The 17,932-nt window shown below is 42.8% G+C and overlaps 1 protein-coding gene across 3 annotated transcripts in view; it reads right to left on the reverse strand.

Annotated features, from left to right (window-relative positions):
- Positions 1-12,939: 12,939 nt before the first annotated feature.
- LOC127229393 (cytidine monophosphate-N-acetylneuraminic acid hydroxylase) overlaps positions 12,940-17,932 on the reverse strand; it is a 49,503-nt gene continuing 44,510 nt past the window's right edge. For all 3 annotated transcript variants that reach the window (XM_051194523.1, XM_051194524.1, XM_051194525.1), the window contains 2 exons: positions 17,509-17,604; positions 12,940-13,732 (listed from right to left, as the gene is read on the reverse strand). In XM_051194523.1, coding sequence (XP_051050480.1) covers positions 17,529-17,604 — 76 coding nt within the window. In that variant the 3' untranslated portion in view covers positions 12,940-13,732; positions 17,509-17,528. The remainder of the gene's footprint in view (positions 13,733-17,508; positions 17,605-17,932) is intronic.

Consider the following 17,932-nt stretch of genomic DNA (forward strand, 5'->3'; position numbering starts at 1 on the left):
CTATTTGAGCTTCAGCCTCTTTTCAGACACTGGGCTAAGTACTGCCATTGTTTCCCGTTTCATCCTAGTGATATCATGAGGTAGATAACCCCCATCTTATTCTGCAGCCCAGGCCACAGAGGCTCAATGGAACTAAATAACATGGATGAGCTGTAATAATTACTAAACATCTATTTCATGTGGAGCTGTTTGGATGATTAAATGATCTGTACCCACCGTGTGTGTGTGTGTGTGTGTGTGTGTGTGTGTGTGTGTGTGTGTGTGTGAGAGAGAGAGAGAGAGAGAGAGAGAGAGAGAAAGAGATGCATGCGTGTGAAGACTGGAGATCAATATTAGGTGTCTTCCTCTACCTCTCTCCATTTTGGTTTTTGAGGAAGGGTGTCTTAAATCTAGCACTCATTATTCAGCTCGTCTGGCTTTCCAGCAAACCCAAGGATCCTTCTGTTTCCTCCATGTTGACATTACAGCTGTGCACCACTACACCTGTCTCTACACAAGTGCTGGGGATCTGAACTCAGGTCTTCATGCTTGCACATCAAGTGGTTTGCAAGTAAGACATCTCCCCAGGTCCTGGTGATTAAATAACAGTGAATATTAAAATGTCCGTGGTTGAGCTGACTCTGGCTGCACTGACACTGTAATTGGAAAGACAGAGATGACCATGACCCTGTGTAAGGGTGACAAGCAAATTCATTTTATTTTAAAAATGTTTTGCATTTGGAAACTGAAGAGACCTCAGTGATTAAGAGCAGTTGCTGTTCTTGCAGAGGACCCAATTTTTTCCCCCAGCATTGACATAGGGTGGCTCACAACCACCTGTAACTCCAGCTCCAAAACATCCAGTGTCTTCTTCTGGATTCCAAGGGTACCAGGACACACACACACACACACACACACACACACACACACACACACACACAATTTTTAAAATAAAACAAATCTTTAAGAAGTTTTTGCATTTTGTCTGAAACCTGTGGATGCAAGTAAGCCATTTGTACTGCAATTAAATATTCAGTATTATTGTTATCTAATGTTAATAATTTGGAAACTACTATATTGTTTTACATTCATCCTTTGGTAAAACCCTTTTATGCACTTTAATATTCTCAGAAGACAGCCTTGTTGACATAACCCAACTTTGAAAGCACCAAGAATCTGAAACATCTAAGCTGCTGCTCTGCAGCTGGGAAAAGAAAATATCCAAATACATCCTTAAAACCTAGATGCTCATCTAGCAGAGAAAGGAATCCTCCCTGGAGGGAAGTCAGCAGGCGTGGACTGTGTAAGGAGGGAACCATTTGATGGTTTTTAATCATCTTTCTCCACTTCCTTTCAAACCCCTGCTGGGTTTGCTCTTCCTGCAAAGCACAGACCTTATGCCACATAGGGTACATGCTACAAACTTGTCTTGAATCCTCGCACAGGTCCTGGGAACACATAAGATGGACAGAGCCTCTTCCTCCATCCCTTGATGGCGCCATGGAGAAGGCACAAGGGAAGCCTACTTTGTGCATAGGAGGATACAAGAACAAATTCTAGATCCAAAGAGGTGGTCTGACCTTGGCCACACAAGGCAACTAGCTCTCTGGGACTGTTTTCATGATGCTGGAATAGGGTAACAAAACATTTGCATTTTGACAGAATCAGTGCATGTTGTATGCATGGCAGAATTCCTGGTACACAGTAGCACTATGTACATTTTAGCTATGTTACTAATAAATAGTTCTGGAAAGTGTGGCTGGATCATGCAGTGTGACCACAGGGTACAACAAGCTGTCCCTGACCTCCGGAGCCAACTGTTGACACTAACTCATGTTCCTTACCTGGCTACTGAGGTTCAGAAGAGGAGAGGTGGGTGTAGAAGTCATGGGATGGAGAGGTCGGGGATGCTTGGGTGCAAAGGAAGAAAGGTGCACTGGGTACTAGATGGGGCTGTGGGAGGAGGGCTTGGGAAGCAGGTGCCCCACAATGCAGAAGGAAAAGATACCTGACTTTCACCTGCCTCCACAAAGGCAGAGTCATGCCTCTGGCTGGGCCGGTCCCTGAAAAGTCATCACCTGAGGCGCGCCAGTTCCTGATCCTGTGAAAACCGTGTCTGGAATGAGACTCAGTCTCAGGTCCCCCACAGTTACCTTGATGTGTCTTTATTTGTTAAGGGTTATAGTGTGATCAACATATTGGAAGTTAGAAATGCATTTCTAAAGACATTAAATAAACCCAAGTTGAGTGTGGCACTATTCAGGGTGTTGGGTCAGGAGGATCACTGAGAGTTCAAGGCCAGCTTGGGCTACATGATGATATCCAGGCCAATCAGGGGTACAGACCTTGCATCCAAACAAACAGAATAAACTTAACTAGTGGATGTAAGAGCTTAGTCTAGTCCCCTAATGATTACATTAGCCTGTAACTGAGCAAACCGCAAATACAAAACTTATGAAGTATTGAATATCCAAGTGTTATGAGAGGGGAAGATAAAATGAGTACATTGTTGCACCATCATTAAGTTTAAAAATTGCAAATAAAATTATCTAAATTGGGGGCCATCTATGTACCACAAGCCCCCAAAGGCATGCATATCTAAGGGGACTGTCTGTTGATTCCAGTGTAAGGTGATGAGAATCTGGAGCTGAGAATGGCGGCAAGCATGGATTTCTGTGCTTAGATTAGGGATTTTGCATCCCTCTGGTGGTCCAGTTCTGCCCTCTTCTCTGTGTGGCTGCCCCTCCCTGGAGACTGAGCAGTGAGTTTGTTTCAGCGAAGCACTGTGATTCAGGTGTTTGCAATTTTATTCCTAGGCAGTTTTTGCTTTGTCTAACAACCTCTGCAAAGTTACAGCCTTGTCTGAATTTTTGCCCTGGGAGGAATTCCTCCATTTATTTATTATTTATTTTTATTTATTTTCAGTTTTCCAGGGCAGCCTTTTCTTCCTACTCTGGGCACTGTTTCTCTCAATTGCCTCTTTCCTGTCCCAAGCCACTCTTGAGAGACATGACTCAAGTTTGGAGTTTTGTTCTTTTAATGGGGAGAGGAAAATTCTAAGCTCAGAATGGGTCTTCTCTAGGGCAGGCTCACAATGCTTTGTTGGTAATGATATTGGAACCCTCCTGGCTTCACAGACACTTTGTGTGCTGTGCACAAGGCTGACATAATGACAGCAATTCCTGCCAGACATGTTAGGACCTACCGCAAGTGCCATGGAGACGTGACAGGGCTTGTGGGCTTGAACTGGTTGGGGAGGGCAACTTAGACTTGCTGTTATAATTGTCCCAGAGTCTTGGTCACTGTGACTCCAAAGACTAGTTGAACCTAATACTTAATAGCATCTGCCCAGCCAGAGGGCAATGGGTGCTCATTCTTGGCTTGTGAAGCTGCTGATATTTTAATTAATTTTTCCAGGAAAACATTGGCCTCCGGTCCCTAGAAACCTGGCTTTGCTGCCTGGTCTTGCAAGAATCTGACCTATTTTAGAAAGGCAGCTCACTGTGGCCTTAGGGTTCTTTCATGCAAGAGTCTTCTCTTGTTGACTGGGGCCTGGGTACCCAAGTCAATTACAGCTACTAAAATGAAGCCTCCATAAATGTGGTTTCAGTGAACCGAAGGTCTTTACAGATCCACATTGAGGAGGGCCTTCCCAAAATGAAAATATTCACTCTGGTAGACTGTTGGCCATGACCCTTTCTTGCGAATATCAGATGATCACTAACACAAGGCCTCTCAGGACTGCACCTTTGATGGTTCAATGTCTACCTGCACCTGCACCACCTAGCTTGGTTTCTAAACAAAAACCCCTACTTCTTGACCACACCTGGGCTGAGGCTGAACACAAAGTAAGAATCCATCTCTTACAACTCAACTTTTCAAGTCAGGCATGGTGGCTGTAAACCCAGCATCCAGGGAACTGAGCTAGGAGAGTTGCTGGAAGTTCCAAGTCAGCCTGAGCTACCTAGTAAGGTTTTTTTGTCTCTGTGAGGTCTTTGAGAGAGAGAGAGGGGGGGGGGGGAGAGTTTTTGCTATTATTTCACCATTAGAGGAGTACTTTAAGGTTTCTATCCCTGTGATAAAACACCATGAAAAGCAATGTGAGGAGGAAGGGGTTATTTCATCGTAGAAACACTCCATCACCAGAGCAGGAACTCAAGGCAGGAACTGACACAGAGGCTGTAGAAGACCATTGCTTCCTGGCTCCCCCATCAGGGCCTGCTCAGCCTATGTTGTTTCCCCTAGAACCACTGCCTCCTCTGGGCTGGACCCTCTCCCATAAATATTCTACAGTTAGTGTGATGGAGGCATTTTCTCTGCTGAGGTTACTCTTTCCAAATGATGTCTAGGTTTGTGTCAAATTGGCAAAAACTGATGAGGATAGGGAGTCTAGAACTTTTGTATTTGCCTGACAGAAAGTTCACAGAGAGATGTCTTAGTTGGGTTTGTTGATGCACAATTAGAAAAGCAAGCAGGAGAAGGAAGTGACCCAAAAGACAAGAAGAAACTAGGCTTTATCTAATGAAGCAAAAACACAAACTGTTCTTAATGAAAGTTAGAAAAGTACCCTTCCTACTTATAATTGTTTCTCACAGTTTGCAGGGAAAATAAACACCTCCTAGATAGGTACATTCCTGTAAGCCCAGATTCTGGAGGTAGAGGCAGGAGGGGACCTGAGGGTTGAGACCATCCTGGGCTACATAACAGCACCTTGTTTCAGAGAAAAAAAAATGCAATGTGATTTACTGTTTTGTTATTTTTAAATTCTCCCCACAGAAAATCCTGAATTTGAAAAGAGGAATGAAGATGCTGTATGAGCTCACAAATGCCCCGCTGTACAAGATGTAACATGAACGAGTCACAAAAACAAGTGGTCCCCCGAATTTGCTGGGAGCCCTTCTCTTTCCCTGTGACTGGCAGAAACCAACAGCCTAACTTTAGAGTTTCAAAGTGCAAGCCTTGCCGCGTGGTGCTCTTCTGCCACCTACCGACAACGTCGGCTCATTGCGGTTTCCCTATTTTCTAAGGTCGATACGTGCCTTAGCCTGCTCAAATTAAAATAGGTCACAGAGATCAAAGAAATTATCCTTAGAAGTCTGAACAGCTGTTTTATTTTTCCAGTTGTCCCTGATCTTCTATTGCTGAAATAGCATATGGTGCTGGAGAGATGGTTCATCAGGGAAGACACCTACCACACAGCCTGGATGGCAAGCCTGGTTCCTGCCTCCAGTAAACAAATCAGGCTCTGCCATCAGCTCTTGCTGCCCTTGCCACCAGCCCGGGTTTGATTCCCAGCACCATACCGAGTGGCTCACATCTGCCTGTAACTCCACCTCTATGGGATCTGGTGCCACTTTCTGACCTCCACAGGCACAGTATGCATGTGATACACACAAGCACACAAACACATACACATAAATAAACTCCTATTTAAAAATAAACTAATTAAATGAAAAAATAATATGTGGTTAAACAGGTAGAGTTTTATATTGTTCATAATTTAATGCTACAAGATATGTAAAAGTATTGCATATTTTTAAAGGCATTTGCTTTTCATAAACATCCTAAAGGTATTTAGGAAATCGTGTGTGTGTACGTGTGTGTGTGTGTGTGTGTGTGTGTGTGTGTGTGTGTGCGTGTGTTGTCACAGTGGTGGTGTTTCTGGGGAAGGTCTGGGGCCTGTATGTGCTAGACCAGTACTGTACCATTGAACTATATATACCCTCAACCTCTGAGGGGTTGTGAGGAACTGTCTAGATGAGGGTGGTGAGGGACTGTCTAGATGAGGAACTGTCTAGATGTAGATGGTGAGGGACTGTCTAGATGTAGATGGTGAGGGACTGTCTAGATGTAGATGGTGAGGGACTGTCTAGGTGAGGGTGGTGAGGGACTGTCTAGATGTAGGTGACGAGGGACTGTCTAGCTGGGGTCGGCCTATGGGCATATCTGAGGGGATCATGCTGATTACATTAATTGAGATGGATGGGAAGATCTCCCCATTGTGTGCGTCATTGTTCCTAGAGTTTGGGGCCTGGAATGTGTAAGTGTGGAGATCAACCTTGGGAGTTGTTCCTCAGGAGTTACACACATTGTCTTTTGAGATGGGGTGTCTTATTGGCAAGGCTGACTAGTCTCGATATCGGTTTATCTCCACCTTGCTGGCATGAGGGTTGCCAGTGCGTGCCACTAGGCCTGGCTTTTCCACATGGGTCCTGTGGCTTGTGCACACACATTCTCATGTTTCTACAGCCAACACTTTACCAAATGAGCTGTCTTCCCAGACGCTACCCAACTTATTTTTTTTATAAATTTTAAAAGCTGTTATGTGCATGAGTGTTTTGCCTGTCTGCCTGCATGTATATTCACCATATACATTCTTGGTACCTGAAGATGTCAGAAGAAGGCATCAGATCCCCTGGAACTGGAGTTACAGGTGTTTTGAGCCATCACATGAGTACTGGGAACTGAACCCAGGTCCTCTGCAAGAGCAACAAGTGCTCTTAACCACTGAGTCATATCTGGCTTTCCCAGAGTTATTTTAACATGTAGTTAGTTACAAAAAAGTGTAACTATTTTTAAAAAAGCCTAAGCAGGTATAAAGAAAAATGCCTTTACCTAAATAGGTAAAAGTAGCATTGTAAACTAAAGCTGGAAAAGGTAATGGAAGTATTCAAGGTAAGTTAGTGGTGACCTTAAGAGTCCACACCAGATGCACTAATGTTTTTGTTTCAGCACTTACAAAATGGACACAGGCATTCTAAGACATTTAGATATGCAGCCTTATGTAGTGTAAGGTGGAGAGGAGTCCATTTGCTTGTTCCAGGTTAACAGACCACTGTCCTATCAAGTGCCTCCCACTGAGTCACCACACATGCTTGTGTTTCCAGAGACATGTGCATGTACACACACATGCACAAATACAGAAACATGTGCGCACACACACATGCACACACAGAAGCATGTGAGCACATATATATTACATACACACAGAAGCATGCTTTCACACACATGCCCATGCACAGAAGCATGTACACGTATGCTGTTAAATAATCTCTTGTTTTAACCTAAAAACTAGATCATGGAGTGCTGGCTGGTTTGGAACTCACAGACTTTCCTGCCTCTGCCTCTAGAGTGCTGGGATTAAAGGTGTGGGCCAGCACATCCAGCCTAAAAGTTAGATTTCTTATCACATCATTTTTCAAAAATAAGAATTATGCCTTTCTGGATCAGTAAATAAGAACTACGTTGTTTTTAATAGGTGGCAACATTTATTATTGTATCTTTATCTGGCATATTTGTTATTATTTACATCGCATAATACAGAGGTCTCTAGTGTTTATTTACACAACAGAAATTATTTTTAATTGAAATAATTACCAGTTGAAATCATAGCAGTTTTCAAAGTATAATATTTTAAAGATGATGAATACTGGATTACTAATTTGTCTGCAAGGGGAATCAAAAGATTGGTTTAAATTTCTCTAATATGTCAGAGCAGCAGAGAGGAGGAGGAAGAGGAAGAAGAGGGGGAGGAGAAATGCCACATCTTGGGACGGTTGTGATGGGCATTGTTTTCCTCTAGAGAGTGGCTGTGGATCCCCTAGTAGAAACAGAGGCCAGGGAAGGTGTGAGTCCTGGGGAAACCAGGTCATAAGTGGAAATACTTTTAGTTACTTACAGGTTTTCCACAATTCCTCTGTGTGTGTGCGTGTGTGTGTGTGTGTGTGTGTGTGTGTGTGTTTGTGTGTGTGTGTATACCTGTGACTGTGTGCAGAGAGGTCAGAAGTCAAAGCTGGGTGTCTTTCTCCATCACCTTCCACCTACTTTTTGAAGATGGGTTCCCTTACTGAACATGGAGCTCATCAATTCAGCTGTTTGGCTTGCCAATGAGCTCCAGGGCTCTCCCTGTCTCTGCATCCCTGCCACAGTGTCAGGATGACAGGCACAGAGCATAACCCCAGGCTTTTACCTGGGTGCTGGGGATCTGAACTCAGTTCTTCATGTTTGTACAGTGAGCTATATTTTTCTTACCACGCGAGCATATGAATGTGTGAACCCCACAAAGAACTTATGGTGATGTCCCATCTTATGGTTGGTTTCAATGTCAACTTGCCACAAATTAGGAAAGAACCCAAATTCGGAGGGGCATTTCAGAAGGAAGGTCATGCTGCCTTTTGTTTGGGTGACCTCCCCTCTTGCCTCAGAGAAGTGTGTGTAGAACCAGTAGAATCAGCGTTCCCAAGCTTTCCTTGCAGAGTAGGACAATAGTTCTCCCAGAACCTTTTGGATCCCAGCGCCTGTTACGAGCAGTTTTACCGCCAGCCTGGTCCCACAGCCACATCAGCCCCTAAAAAGACATAACAGATATAAAGCTGTAGGCCTGTTACTAGAGTTTATTATTGGCTAGTTCTGTCTTAAATATTAACCCATTTCTATCAATCTAAGTGTTTCCGCGTGGTCTTATCTTACCAGAGAGAGGGACCGGACCTTCTTGGGTCCCTACATCTTGAATCTCCTACTACATCTCCCAGAATCCTCCTTATCTCTTAGTCCCACCTATCTTGCCTTCCTGTTTGCCAACAATGCTTTATTCATTAATCAATAAGAGAAACATATTTACAGAATGACATCTCCCATCATTTCTTTTCTGTCTAAAAAAAGAAGGTTTTTAACTTTAACATAGTAAAATATATAACAAAACAGTTATCAAATAAAAACTATAGTTAACAACATTTAGTCCATTAACATTTAGCAAGATTTAAAGAAAATATTTTATCATCTATCCTATCTTTGAGTGTCTAAAGTCTTATATGTAACTTATCTTTAATCCTAACTAAGGAAAATTATAACCCTAACTATATGTCTTTAACTCCATCAAAGACCAAAGACAGATAATATATAAACTCTAGAAATGACAGAGACATCTTGTTACCTCGTCAGTCACCTGAAGTTCTCCTGTAATGTTTTATCTTCAGCCTATAGGCCATAGTGTGTCTGGCAGACTCCTCATCAAAGCAGGAAACTTTAAACTGTCCACCTGTGTTTCTCTTATTGGTTAATGACTAAATTCTTGTTGGCCAATAGGAGAGCAAGATAGGTGGGGCGAGGAGACAAGGAAGATTCCAGAATAGATAGAGGAGGAGGAGAGTCTACATGTAGGACAGAGAGAGCAGAACTCCAGACCATCTCTCCGGTAAGATAAGGCCACGTGAAAATACTTAAATTGATAGAAATGGGTTAATATTTAAGACAGAGCTAGCCAATAAGAAACACTAGTAACATGCTAACAGCTTTATATCTAATACAGCATCTCTGTGTGTTATTTGGGGCTGGCGCAGCTGTGGGACCAGGCTGATAGAAACCTACTGGTAACAAAATGGCACTCAATGCGGGGGCCCAAAAACTTTCACTTAAAACTTGACAAAAGCTTAAAAAGGGTTTTTAAAAACAAAAGAACAAAGACTAACAAGACTTCTTAGTAACATCATTTTTCTCAATTGGGCTCTGTTTTGCTGGAGACAAATAGATTTACATGGCTTCTCTAAGGGAGGTTTCCTGACTCAACATAGCGACAAAACACACACACACACACACACACACACACACACACACACACACACTGCTTTTAAGAAGCGCTGCTAACAATTCAATGGTGTTTATGAACAGCTGATTTAAAAGAGAAAAAATGAAAAAATAGAAAGAGAGTAGCTGGGACATTGGTGGCATATGCCTTTAATTCCACCACTCGGGAGACAGAGGCAAGCAGATCTCTGTAATTTCAAAGTGAACCTGGTATTCAGTGTAAATTCCAGGGCAGCCAAATTTACACAGAGAAACCCTGTCTCAAAAAAAGAAAAAAAGAAAAATAGAAGAAATAGAGTAATAAAAAAGCCATGTGAAGCACAAAAAGAGTCTGGATACTGTGTGTTATGGTATTGTCTTTAAATTGCTCAATTGCTAAGGAAGAAAAAAATTGCTACAATACACTTGATTATCAATGCTGCTAAATTAATCCAAATTATATATTTTACAAATGCTTTGACTTCAAAATTTAAGTCTAAGGACAGGTTACTGGGGAAAAGAATTTCTATTTTTGTTTCTGCAGAAAACGAAAAGCTGTGGATTCCTTCCAGATTAACATGGTTTGATCAAGCAAGATCCCCCTGAAGCATTGTCCCAGGTGGTCTAACAGTCAAAACAGCTGGGACAGAGCAGTCTTGCAGACAACTACAGCCAGGGTTTCTGTGTCTTCTTAGGATCCCCCATGACAGAGCCCCCCTACCAGCAGGAAGCAGTTTGGAAAGAACAATGCCCAAATGCCCAAATATACTTTACAAATGTTTGTTTTCATTTAAATGGGCTTGTTTATAAATGGTTAATGATCACAACCAATCTCTTTTTAAAGGTAAAAAAAGGGAATTATGGTATAGAAATGTATACTTTGTTTTGGAATGGATTTTCATTTATTGATACAAATTTAAGGTCAATTTTATGATATATATTTCTCTTCTTGTTTAGGTATTGTGTTTATATAGCTCATTTAAAAATATATAATTTCATACAGATTTTAAATAGTTACCTATAATAGTCAAAACTTTAGTTAGGTTTTACCTATAATAGTTAAAACTTATAGTTGTTAGTTAGGATTTCTGGATATACAGAGATGTATTTGAGATGAATAGGCATTCTTCAAACCTTTCAAAGACCTGCAGAATATGGCATTTAAAATTGTTTAGGGTTTTTCTTAACAGTGATACATAACTGCTCCTGGCAACACTACCTGCATCAAAAACGAAGATGGACATCAAAGAAACTCATTATGGAGTTTACTTTCAATATGATAAGACTAGCCATTTGGGAATGCCATCCCTCTAGTGTCTTTGTGATTCTATTACTATTTTTTTAGTTGTCACTTGAGGATACAACATGCATTCTACCTAAATGTTACCGTCAACTTTGGGTTATAAATGCCTAGACTGGTAAAGCATCGCTTCTGATCTAATGTGTGCTTTAATTCACCAGTGGATTCAATGCAGTTCCTGCTGGCACAGAACTCATTACATAAACAAGTCTGACCTCAAATTCACAACAATTCTCCTGCCTCAGCCTTCTACATTCAACTCAGATTCAACTTTTAAATAGTCTATTGGGAGGTGGTGGAACTCTCCGTTTGGTTGGAGGAAGTGGGTGGATAGGGTTTTGTCCCTGGCAGTTACATCTTGCCCTGACCTCTTGCTATCATAGCCCTCTTTCAGATTTCTCCAGGACATGCTTCCTCCACCAGGATGTTCTACCCAGTGTGTCTACCCAGTGTGTGGGGCCATGTGAACATGGACCAAACCCTCTGAGACCATGAGCTGAAATAAGTAATTCCTCCAATTAGGCTGTTCTTGGTATTTTGTTGATAGACACAAGTGACTTTCAAGCCCCTGTCACTTATCAACTGAGTGCCCGCTCTGTGATGGCTACTGTGCAAAAGGAAATCAGTCTTTACCAGGTGACACAAAGCTTACAGTAAGCAGGGGCAGAGTAGGCTACTAGGGCTCTAGACAGAGGGATATCTTCTCCTATTCCCAAAGCACAGTTTTCTTAGAGCTAAGTTCTTACACAGCCAGATGAACTGAGCACTTAGCAGCTGGGCTTCCCTAGCCCATGAGGCACCTCCCAGGATGGCTGCCCAGTGGAGTAGCTTTCCAGAAGTTTCTCAGCAGTTCACTTCCTGGCCTTCTCGAGAATGAGAGGCAAGTCAGACCCTATGTGGGATTGCCTTTCTCTTTAGATGTTAGCAGCAGGGAAGGGCTCAGATCCAGACATGTTTTTAACGGTGCAGACAATTGGGTCTGCCAACAGAGTAGGTGTGAGAATGACAGACAAAGGCAACTTTCAGGGCAGCTATGAGATACCAGGCAAGGAGAGAGCAGGTGCTGCTGGGAGTATACAGGACAATCGATCAGGGAGTGATGAGACAGGAATAAGGGACGTTGGCTGAGTGAAATGTAGTGTATGGGAGGGGGACAGTTCTCTAAACAAAACAGGCAGCCGTTGTTCCCACAGAGGAGTGGATGGAGCTGGACACTGAACCCTCACCTAGATTCCAGCTTCCTCTGCCAGCTATTTGTATATAATTCTGCTCTAATTGCACCCTGCCTTTGGGTCTGCTTACAGAGGAGGACGAAGGCTAGGGAAAGGGGGACACATGGGAGACCCCATGCAGCTCTTCACCATGCTGGGTGAAAACTTTTTAGTATGGCTGTTTTAGGGTCTCCTGTGACCATGTAAGAAGATCCCGTAAGTAAAGCCACTGACTCACTGGTTCCTGTCGCTGGAGTTATCTTTCCAGCCTGGTCCTGTCACCGCTTCAGCCCCAAATAGGCACACAGAGACATGTATTAATTTATAATCTGTTGGCTGATGGCTGGGGATCGACTTCTTATTGACTAGCTCTGTCTTCCTATAAATCTGTGTATTTCCACCAGAGAATGCCTGGACCTGTTATTCCTTTGGTGACTACACGGCATCCCCTTGTAGCGCCTCTCTGCCTACCTTTCCCAGAATTTTCCTCATCTCCCAGTCCCACCTATTGTCCTGCTCCTATTGGCCACAGTGTTTTATTTATCAACCAATAAGAGAAAAATGTATACAAAGGGACATCCCTCATTAGGTCCCTTCAGTGAAGTCAGTGGAATGCTACTTTGGTTTGTCATTGGGGCATTATAAGAGGGCTCACCATTGTTTGTCTCCAGGGAGAAGGAAGTTTCACGCCAGAGGGCTTAGGGAAGAGAGCCAAAATGACCTTGAAAGTACTGTTTCTAAGAGTTCATAGGAAAACAAGTCCTTTTATTCCAAGTTACAGATCTTAGTCTAGTGTGATGACGCCTAGAACTTAGCACTTGGAAGACTGAACCAGGATTGCGGAATTTGAGATCAGCCTGGGCTACAAGTGAGAAAACAAATTTCTACTTTAAAATAATCTTTTATTTGCCCATCATATACATTTGAACATCTATTTTCATGAACAATACATTATCTTCGCAGTAACTGAATAATTTATAGTATAAATCACAAAGTTCAATTTCTGACTTCCAAGCATTTTTCCTAGTGTGATATAAACAAGAACAGTCTACCATTTGTGTTGTTGAATTTTGTGAGGAGACAGTCAGTCTTCTATTGATTAGAGTTAGGAAACTATTTTGAGGTCACATTCAAGAGGTAGGTGACAGTCAGAAAGTATACTTGATTGTACTGTCAGTGGGTAAAGGAGTATTAGAAAAACAACATGTAAAGTAGAACCTTTGGGTATCAATTACTGTTTCTTACAAATCAATTAGTACATCTTAAATAATCATAAAGATTGTTTTTTTTTTTATCAAAAATAGACAGAAAATAACCCACAGGCAATTTAGTTGCCTATTTTAAACATTGAAACAATATTTTTAAAAGTTCTAAAAGAAGTCTTTTTTGTGGGTTTATGATGTTTTATTTTGAAGACATAGATTCTTATTTTCTATTAATTTTTAAAGTGCTTTCTTTGTAAGATTATTAATGAATGTTGTACCATCCCTCAATCAAGGATCTGTTTAACTATCAGAACTCCCAGGCTCCATTAACTGACAGATTTCATAACAGAGTTGGTCATTTCAGTTCCAGTGAGATGGGACCTCTCAGGGCAGCTCCCAGGCCTGTGTCTGGTAAATAGATGATGCTGAAAACTCTCTCTGAAAGAAGTCTTCATGATGCTGCCTGGAGGATTAATCTGTCAAAGAACAAAAGAGCCATTTTTCATCCTTTTTAAATTCCAGTAGCCTTTCCTCCTGCCCATGTCCTTCTAGTCTCCCATCCTCTCCTCCATTTTCCCCCTAGCCTACCATCCCTTCTTTTTCTCCCTTCCTTTTTGCTGTTGGAGTCTCATGGCTTTTCTCCTTCCTGTACCTTCTATGTTTGGTCAAACATTTCCTTTTGTTTAGCTTTATTTTCCATTCAGAACTCCTTGTTAGTTTTTCTTGGTTCTTCTTGCACAGGAGTCATGGTGGGATGAGTAAGGGATGTATAGGGTCTCGTGTACTCTAAGCACATGCTGTACTACCAAGCCACATCTCCAACCTCAATAAAATAGCTTTGAGTCAGTCTATACAGTGATCCACAAATGGCAGATATCTGAGCATCTCTCAAATGTAGTGTCCATTGTTGATGTAAATATGCTGTCTTTGGTATAAACTGCTGGGTTCAAGGTGTAAGAGCAAATACTTGAATTTTGGGCATTGCTTGCCATCTCTCAATAAAAGATACTACCAATGAATAACATCAGTTGTGGGTGTGTCTATGAGAGTGCTTTCAGAAAAGTTCAACTGATCAGGAAAGACCTGCCTTAAATGTGAGGAGCATCATCCTATGGGTTGTGGGTGTTTCTATGAGAGTGCTTCCAGAAAGATTCAACTGAGCAAGAAAGACCTGCCTTGAATGTGGGGAGCATCATCCTATGTGCTGGGGTCCTAGATTGAATAAAAGGAGAAAGTGAGCAAAACACAAGCATTCCTCTCCCCTGACCCCTGCTTCCTGGCTGGGAACATAATATGAATATAATAGGACCAGCCAGCCACTGTTCCAACTGCCATGACTTCCCTACCGTTACTGTCTACCCCCCCCCGAAACTTTGAGCTGAAATAAACCCTCCCATCTTTCACTTGCTTTTGTCAATGACTTTCTCACAGCTATGAGAAAAGTAGCAATACATGGTATGTGTCTCATTACAAAAACTTTCTATTTTCCTCCTTGCGTTGGTGTACATGGTTCTTCTTCGGCTCAAGCTATGCTGTTAGTTAGGGTAGATTGTAACCCTGGAATGTGGACTGCAGTGAGGCTGTTTCCAACTCCCTGTGACTTACCCAGTATCTTGGGAGTCACATGGCTCTCCTGAGCAGGGCATGAGGTTGGCATGATTACTATTGATTGTCCACCTGCCATGTGCCTGTCACTCTTCCAGATATGCCTCACACTGTGGCAGCCCTGTGCAGTGCATGCTATTTTTGTGTCACTTCTCAGATGAAACCTGTGTGCTATATATGCCTACAGTCATACAGCACACAACAAGTATGAGGTATTGACAACTATACTTTATTACCGCCTCGATGTACTGGTTGGTTTTTGCCAACTTGACACAAATGTAGACATATCTGGGAAGAAGGGATCTCATCAAATCATCCTGTGGACATGGCTGTAGGGCATTTTCTTGATTAATGATTGGTGTAAGAGGTCTCAGCCCACTTTGGGTGGTGCCACTGCTAGGAAGTGGTCCTGGGGTGTTTAAGAAAGCAGGCAGAACAAGCCATGGAGAGCAAGCAATTAATCAGTGTCCCTCCATGACCTCTGTTTCAGTTTCTGCTTCCAGGTTCCTGCCTTGACTTCCTTTTATGAAGGCAAGGACCATAAGCTGTAAGATGAAACAAACCCTTTCCTCCCAGGTTGCTTTTGGTCATGGAGTTTATCATGGCAGAGAAAAGCAAACTAGCATCCCCGGTAAGTCAACTTTCAGTGCATTCAAAGGTTTGGTCCACACTGCCTGAGCCTTTGCTCTACCTCTTCCAGCCACTTACACATCCACACCTTGAACTTGTCTTTCAGAACTGCTCCATCACTCAGGCCTTCATGCTGTCTACTGGCTCCAAAGCTCCTGCTTTCACTACTGTGGAGCTGAGCCCTCTTGGCTCCCTGCATTGTCCTCGTCCCTTCTTCCACCCTGGGAGGTCACACCATTGCTTACACTCACTTTGCCTTCTTCTGCCTTCTGACTTCACCCATCCTTTCCTACCTGCCATCCTGCCCCCTTTTTTAGAACCTGTTCAAAAGCTAGCTTTAATGTTTTACTTCCCCCACAGTGCTGGAGATCAAACCCAGAGCCCGAGTATGCTAAGCAAGCACTCCACAGTTGAGCCTCACCAGCCCCTGGTTCTTTGACACAGTGTTACTTCTTACAGGTCCTCCTGCATCTGCTCTCCCAGTCTCCCAGCCCTTGGCCCTGTGCTCCCCCTGCTCATCTCAAAGCAGTCTTTCTCAGCTCAGCATTCCCAGCACTCACAGTACAGTGTTTGGATTTTCTGTGCCTCCTCGTATACTCACAACTGAGAAGACCCAGCCCAATGCCGTGTGTAAACTATGACATGAAACATGATGTGACATAAAGGCTGTTCTAATTTGATTCTTACTCTGACTGGAGAAGACAATGGCAATTTTTTTTTAAGATTATTTATTATGTATACAATGTTCAGCCTGCATGTATGCCCGTATGCCAGAAGAGGGCACCATAACTCATATGGTTGCTAAGACTTGAACTCAGGACCTCTGGAAGAGGAGCCAGTGCTCTTCTGAGCCATCTCTCCAGCTCACTGATGCCTGTTTTAAGAGGCAAGCTACACTGATTGTATGAAACAAAATGTGTTCTTTCCTCTTTGAGTGTACATTACCTATAAAACTATGGGGGGTGCTGTGCTGCATAGTACTAGGGCTATTATACAGTGTTGTCTCCTTTTACACATATGTGCTTGATCTTGTATGTGCATGCGCCAGAGGTTTTCCTCAAGAGACGTCGCCTTGTTTTGAGACTGGATGGTTCATTGGTTGCAGCCTGCTGATTTGGTTAGGCTGGGTGGGCAGTTAGTCCTAGAGTTCTGACTGTCTTCATCTCTCTAGCACTGGAATTGCAAGCAGGCTCCACCAAGCCTGCCTTTTTATGTGGGTGCTGGGGATTAACTCAGTTCTCAGACCTATGTGGCATTTTGCTAACTGGGTCATACTTTCAAGAAATAGAATATGTACTGGGAGGAACAACTATTTGTAAGGAGTAAGGTTTTTCCTCCCTCTGCTGGTCTTGTCCCGCTGCCGCACCAGCCCTAAATAATACATCGAGACTCTGTATTTGATATAATGCTGTTGGCCAGGTACTAGTTTCTTATTGGCTAGTTCTATCTTAAGTATTAATCCATTTGTGTTAATCTATGTATTTCCACGTGGTTTCACCTTATAATAACACATATAATAACTATGAAGGGGTAGTTACTGGTGAAATAAATAAGTATAAATGCAGGAGCCAAGAAAATGGCCACTTCCATAGCATGTGGTCCTTTAGGTCAAATGTAGACAGGAAGAAGCTTTAACGCAGCTAAGAGACCTTCTGCCTGGTTGTGGAAAGGGCAAATCTGACTCCTGCCACAAAATCTGATGTCAGGCTCCATCTTGCCCACTGCTTTAGTGATTCTCTTGCCCAGTTTCATTGCTGCTTCTCCTTGGGTGCTCAGAATTTCTTTCTGAAACAGGGTCTGCTTTCCGTAGCAGACTGTCACGTCCCCCCTTCTCAGGAGTCTTTGGACTTTGAGGATGCCTCTCACTAGTTGTCTTACGTACTTATTTTATGTCTCAGTATTTTCATCTAATCTCTTTTGCGTGATCCCCTGTAAGTCAGGTTTCCTGGAATTAGGTGAAAAGGTGAACACCACAGGATACATGGCTAGATGCCCACCAGCCCGACAAGGTGCTTACCTGGACATGGCAGGTCCGCTCTAATCACAGTGCATCAGGAATAACTTCCAGTTGGGTGGTGTTAGAGGGAGTTTTATCTGAAAATGATTCCAAAACCTGCAAGTGACAAAGCAGAGAGAGACAAGCTTCAAATGTCGATGCCTCTTGCTTGGCTATGATTTCTTTGGTGCTGGGTCTCGGTGTCGCTCTGCAGTCTCAGTTGCTGGTGCATCTGAGAGTTCTCAGAGTCCCTTAAAACATGATGGCCATCGGTCTTTCTGCGGTATGCCTCCCTTTAAGGATTTCTCATTAATGAAAGTTACATTCATACAAGATACACAAAAGCACATCAGGGTGGACATTGGTGAAGGTGGCCACATCCCTTTGGATATAGGATGGTGAACCTGCTTCCTGAAGAATGAATGGTCTGGCTGGCTGGCTGGCA

This window comes from Phodopus roborovskii, unplaced genomic scaffold, assembly GCF_943737965.1.
Source record: "Phodopus roborovskii unplaced genomic scaffold, PHOROB, whole genome shotgun sequence".
In the NCBI taxonomy this organism is placed as follows: Eukaryota; Metazoa; Chordata; class Mammalia; order Rodentia; family Cricetidae; genus Phodopus; species Phodopus roborovskii.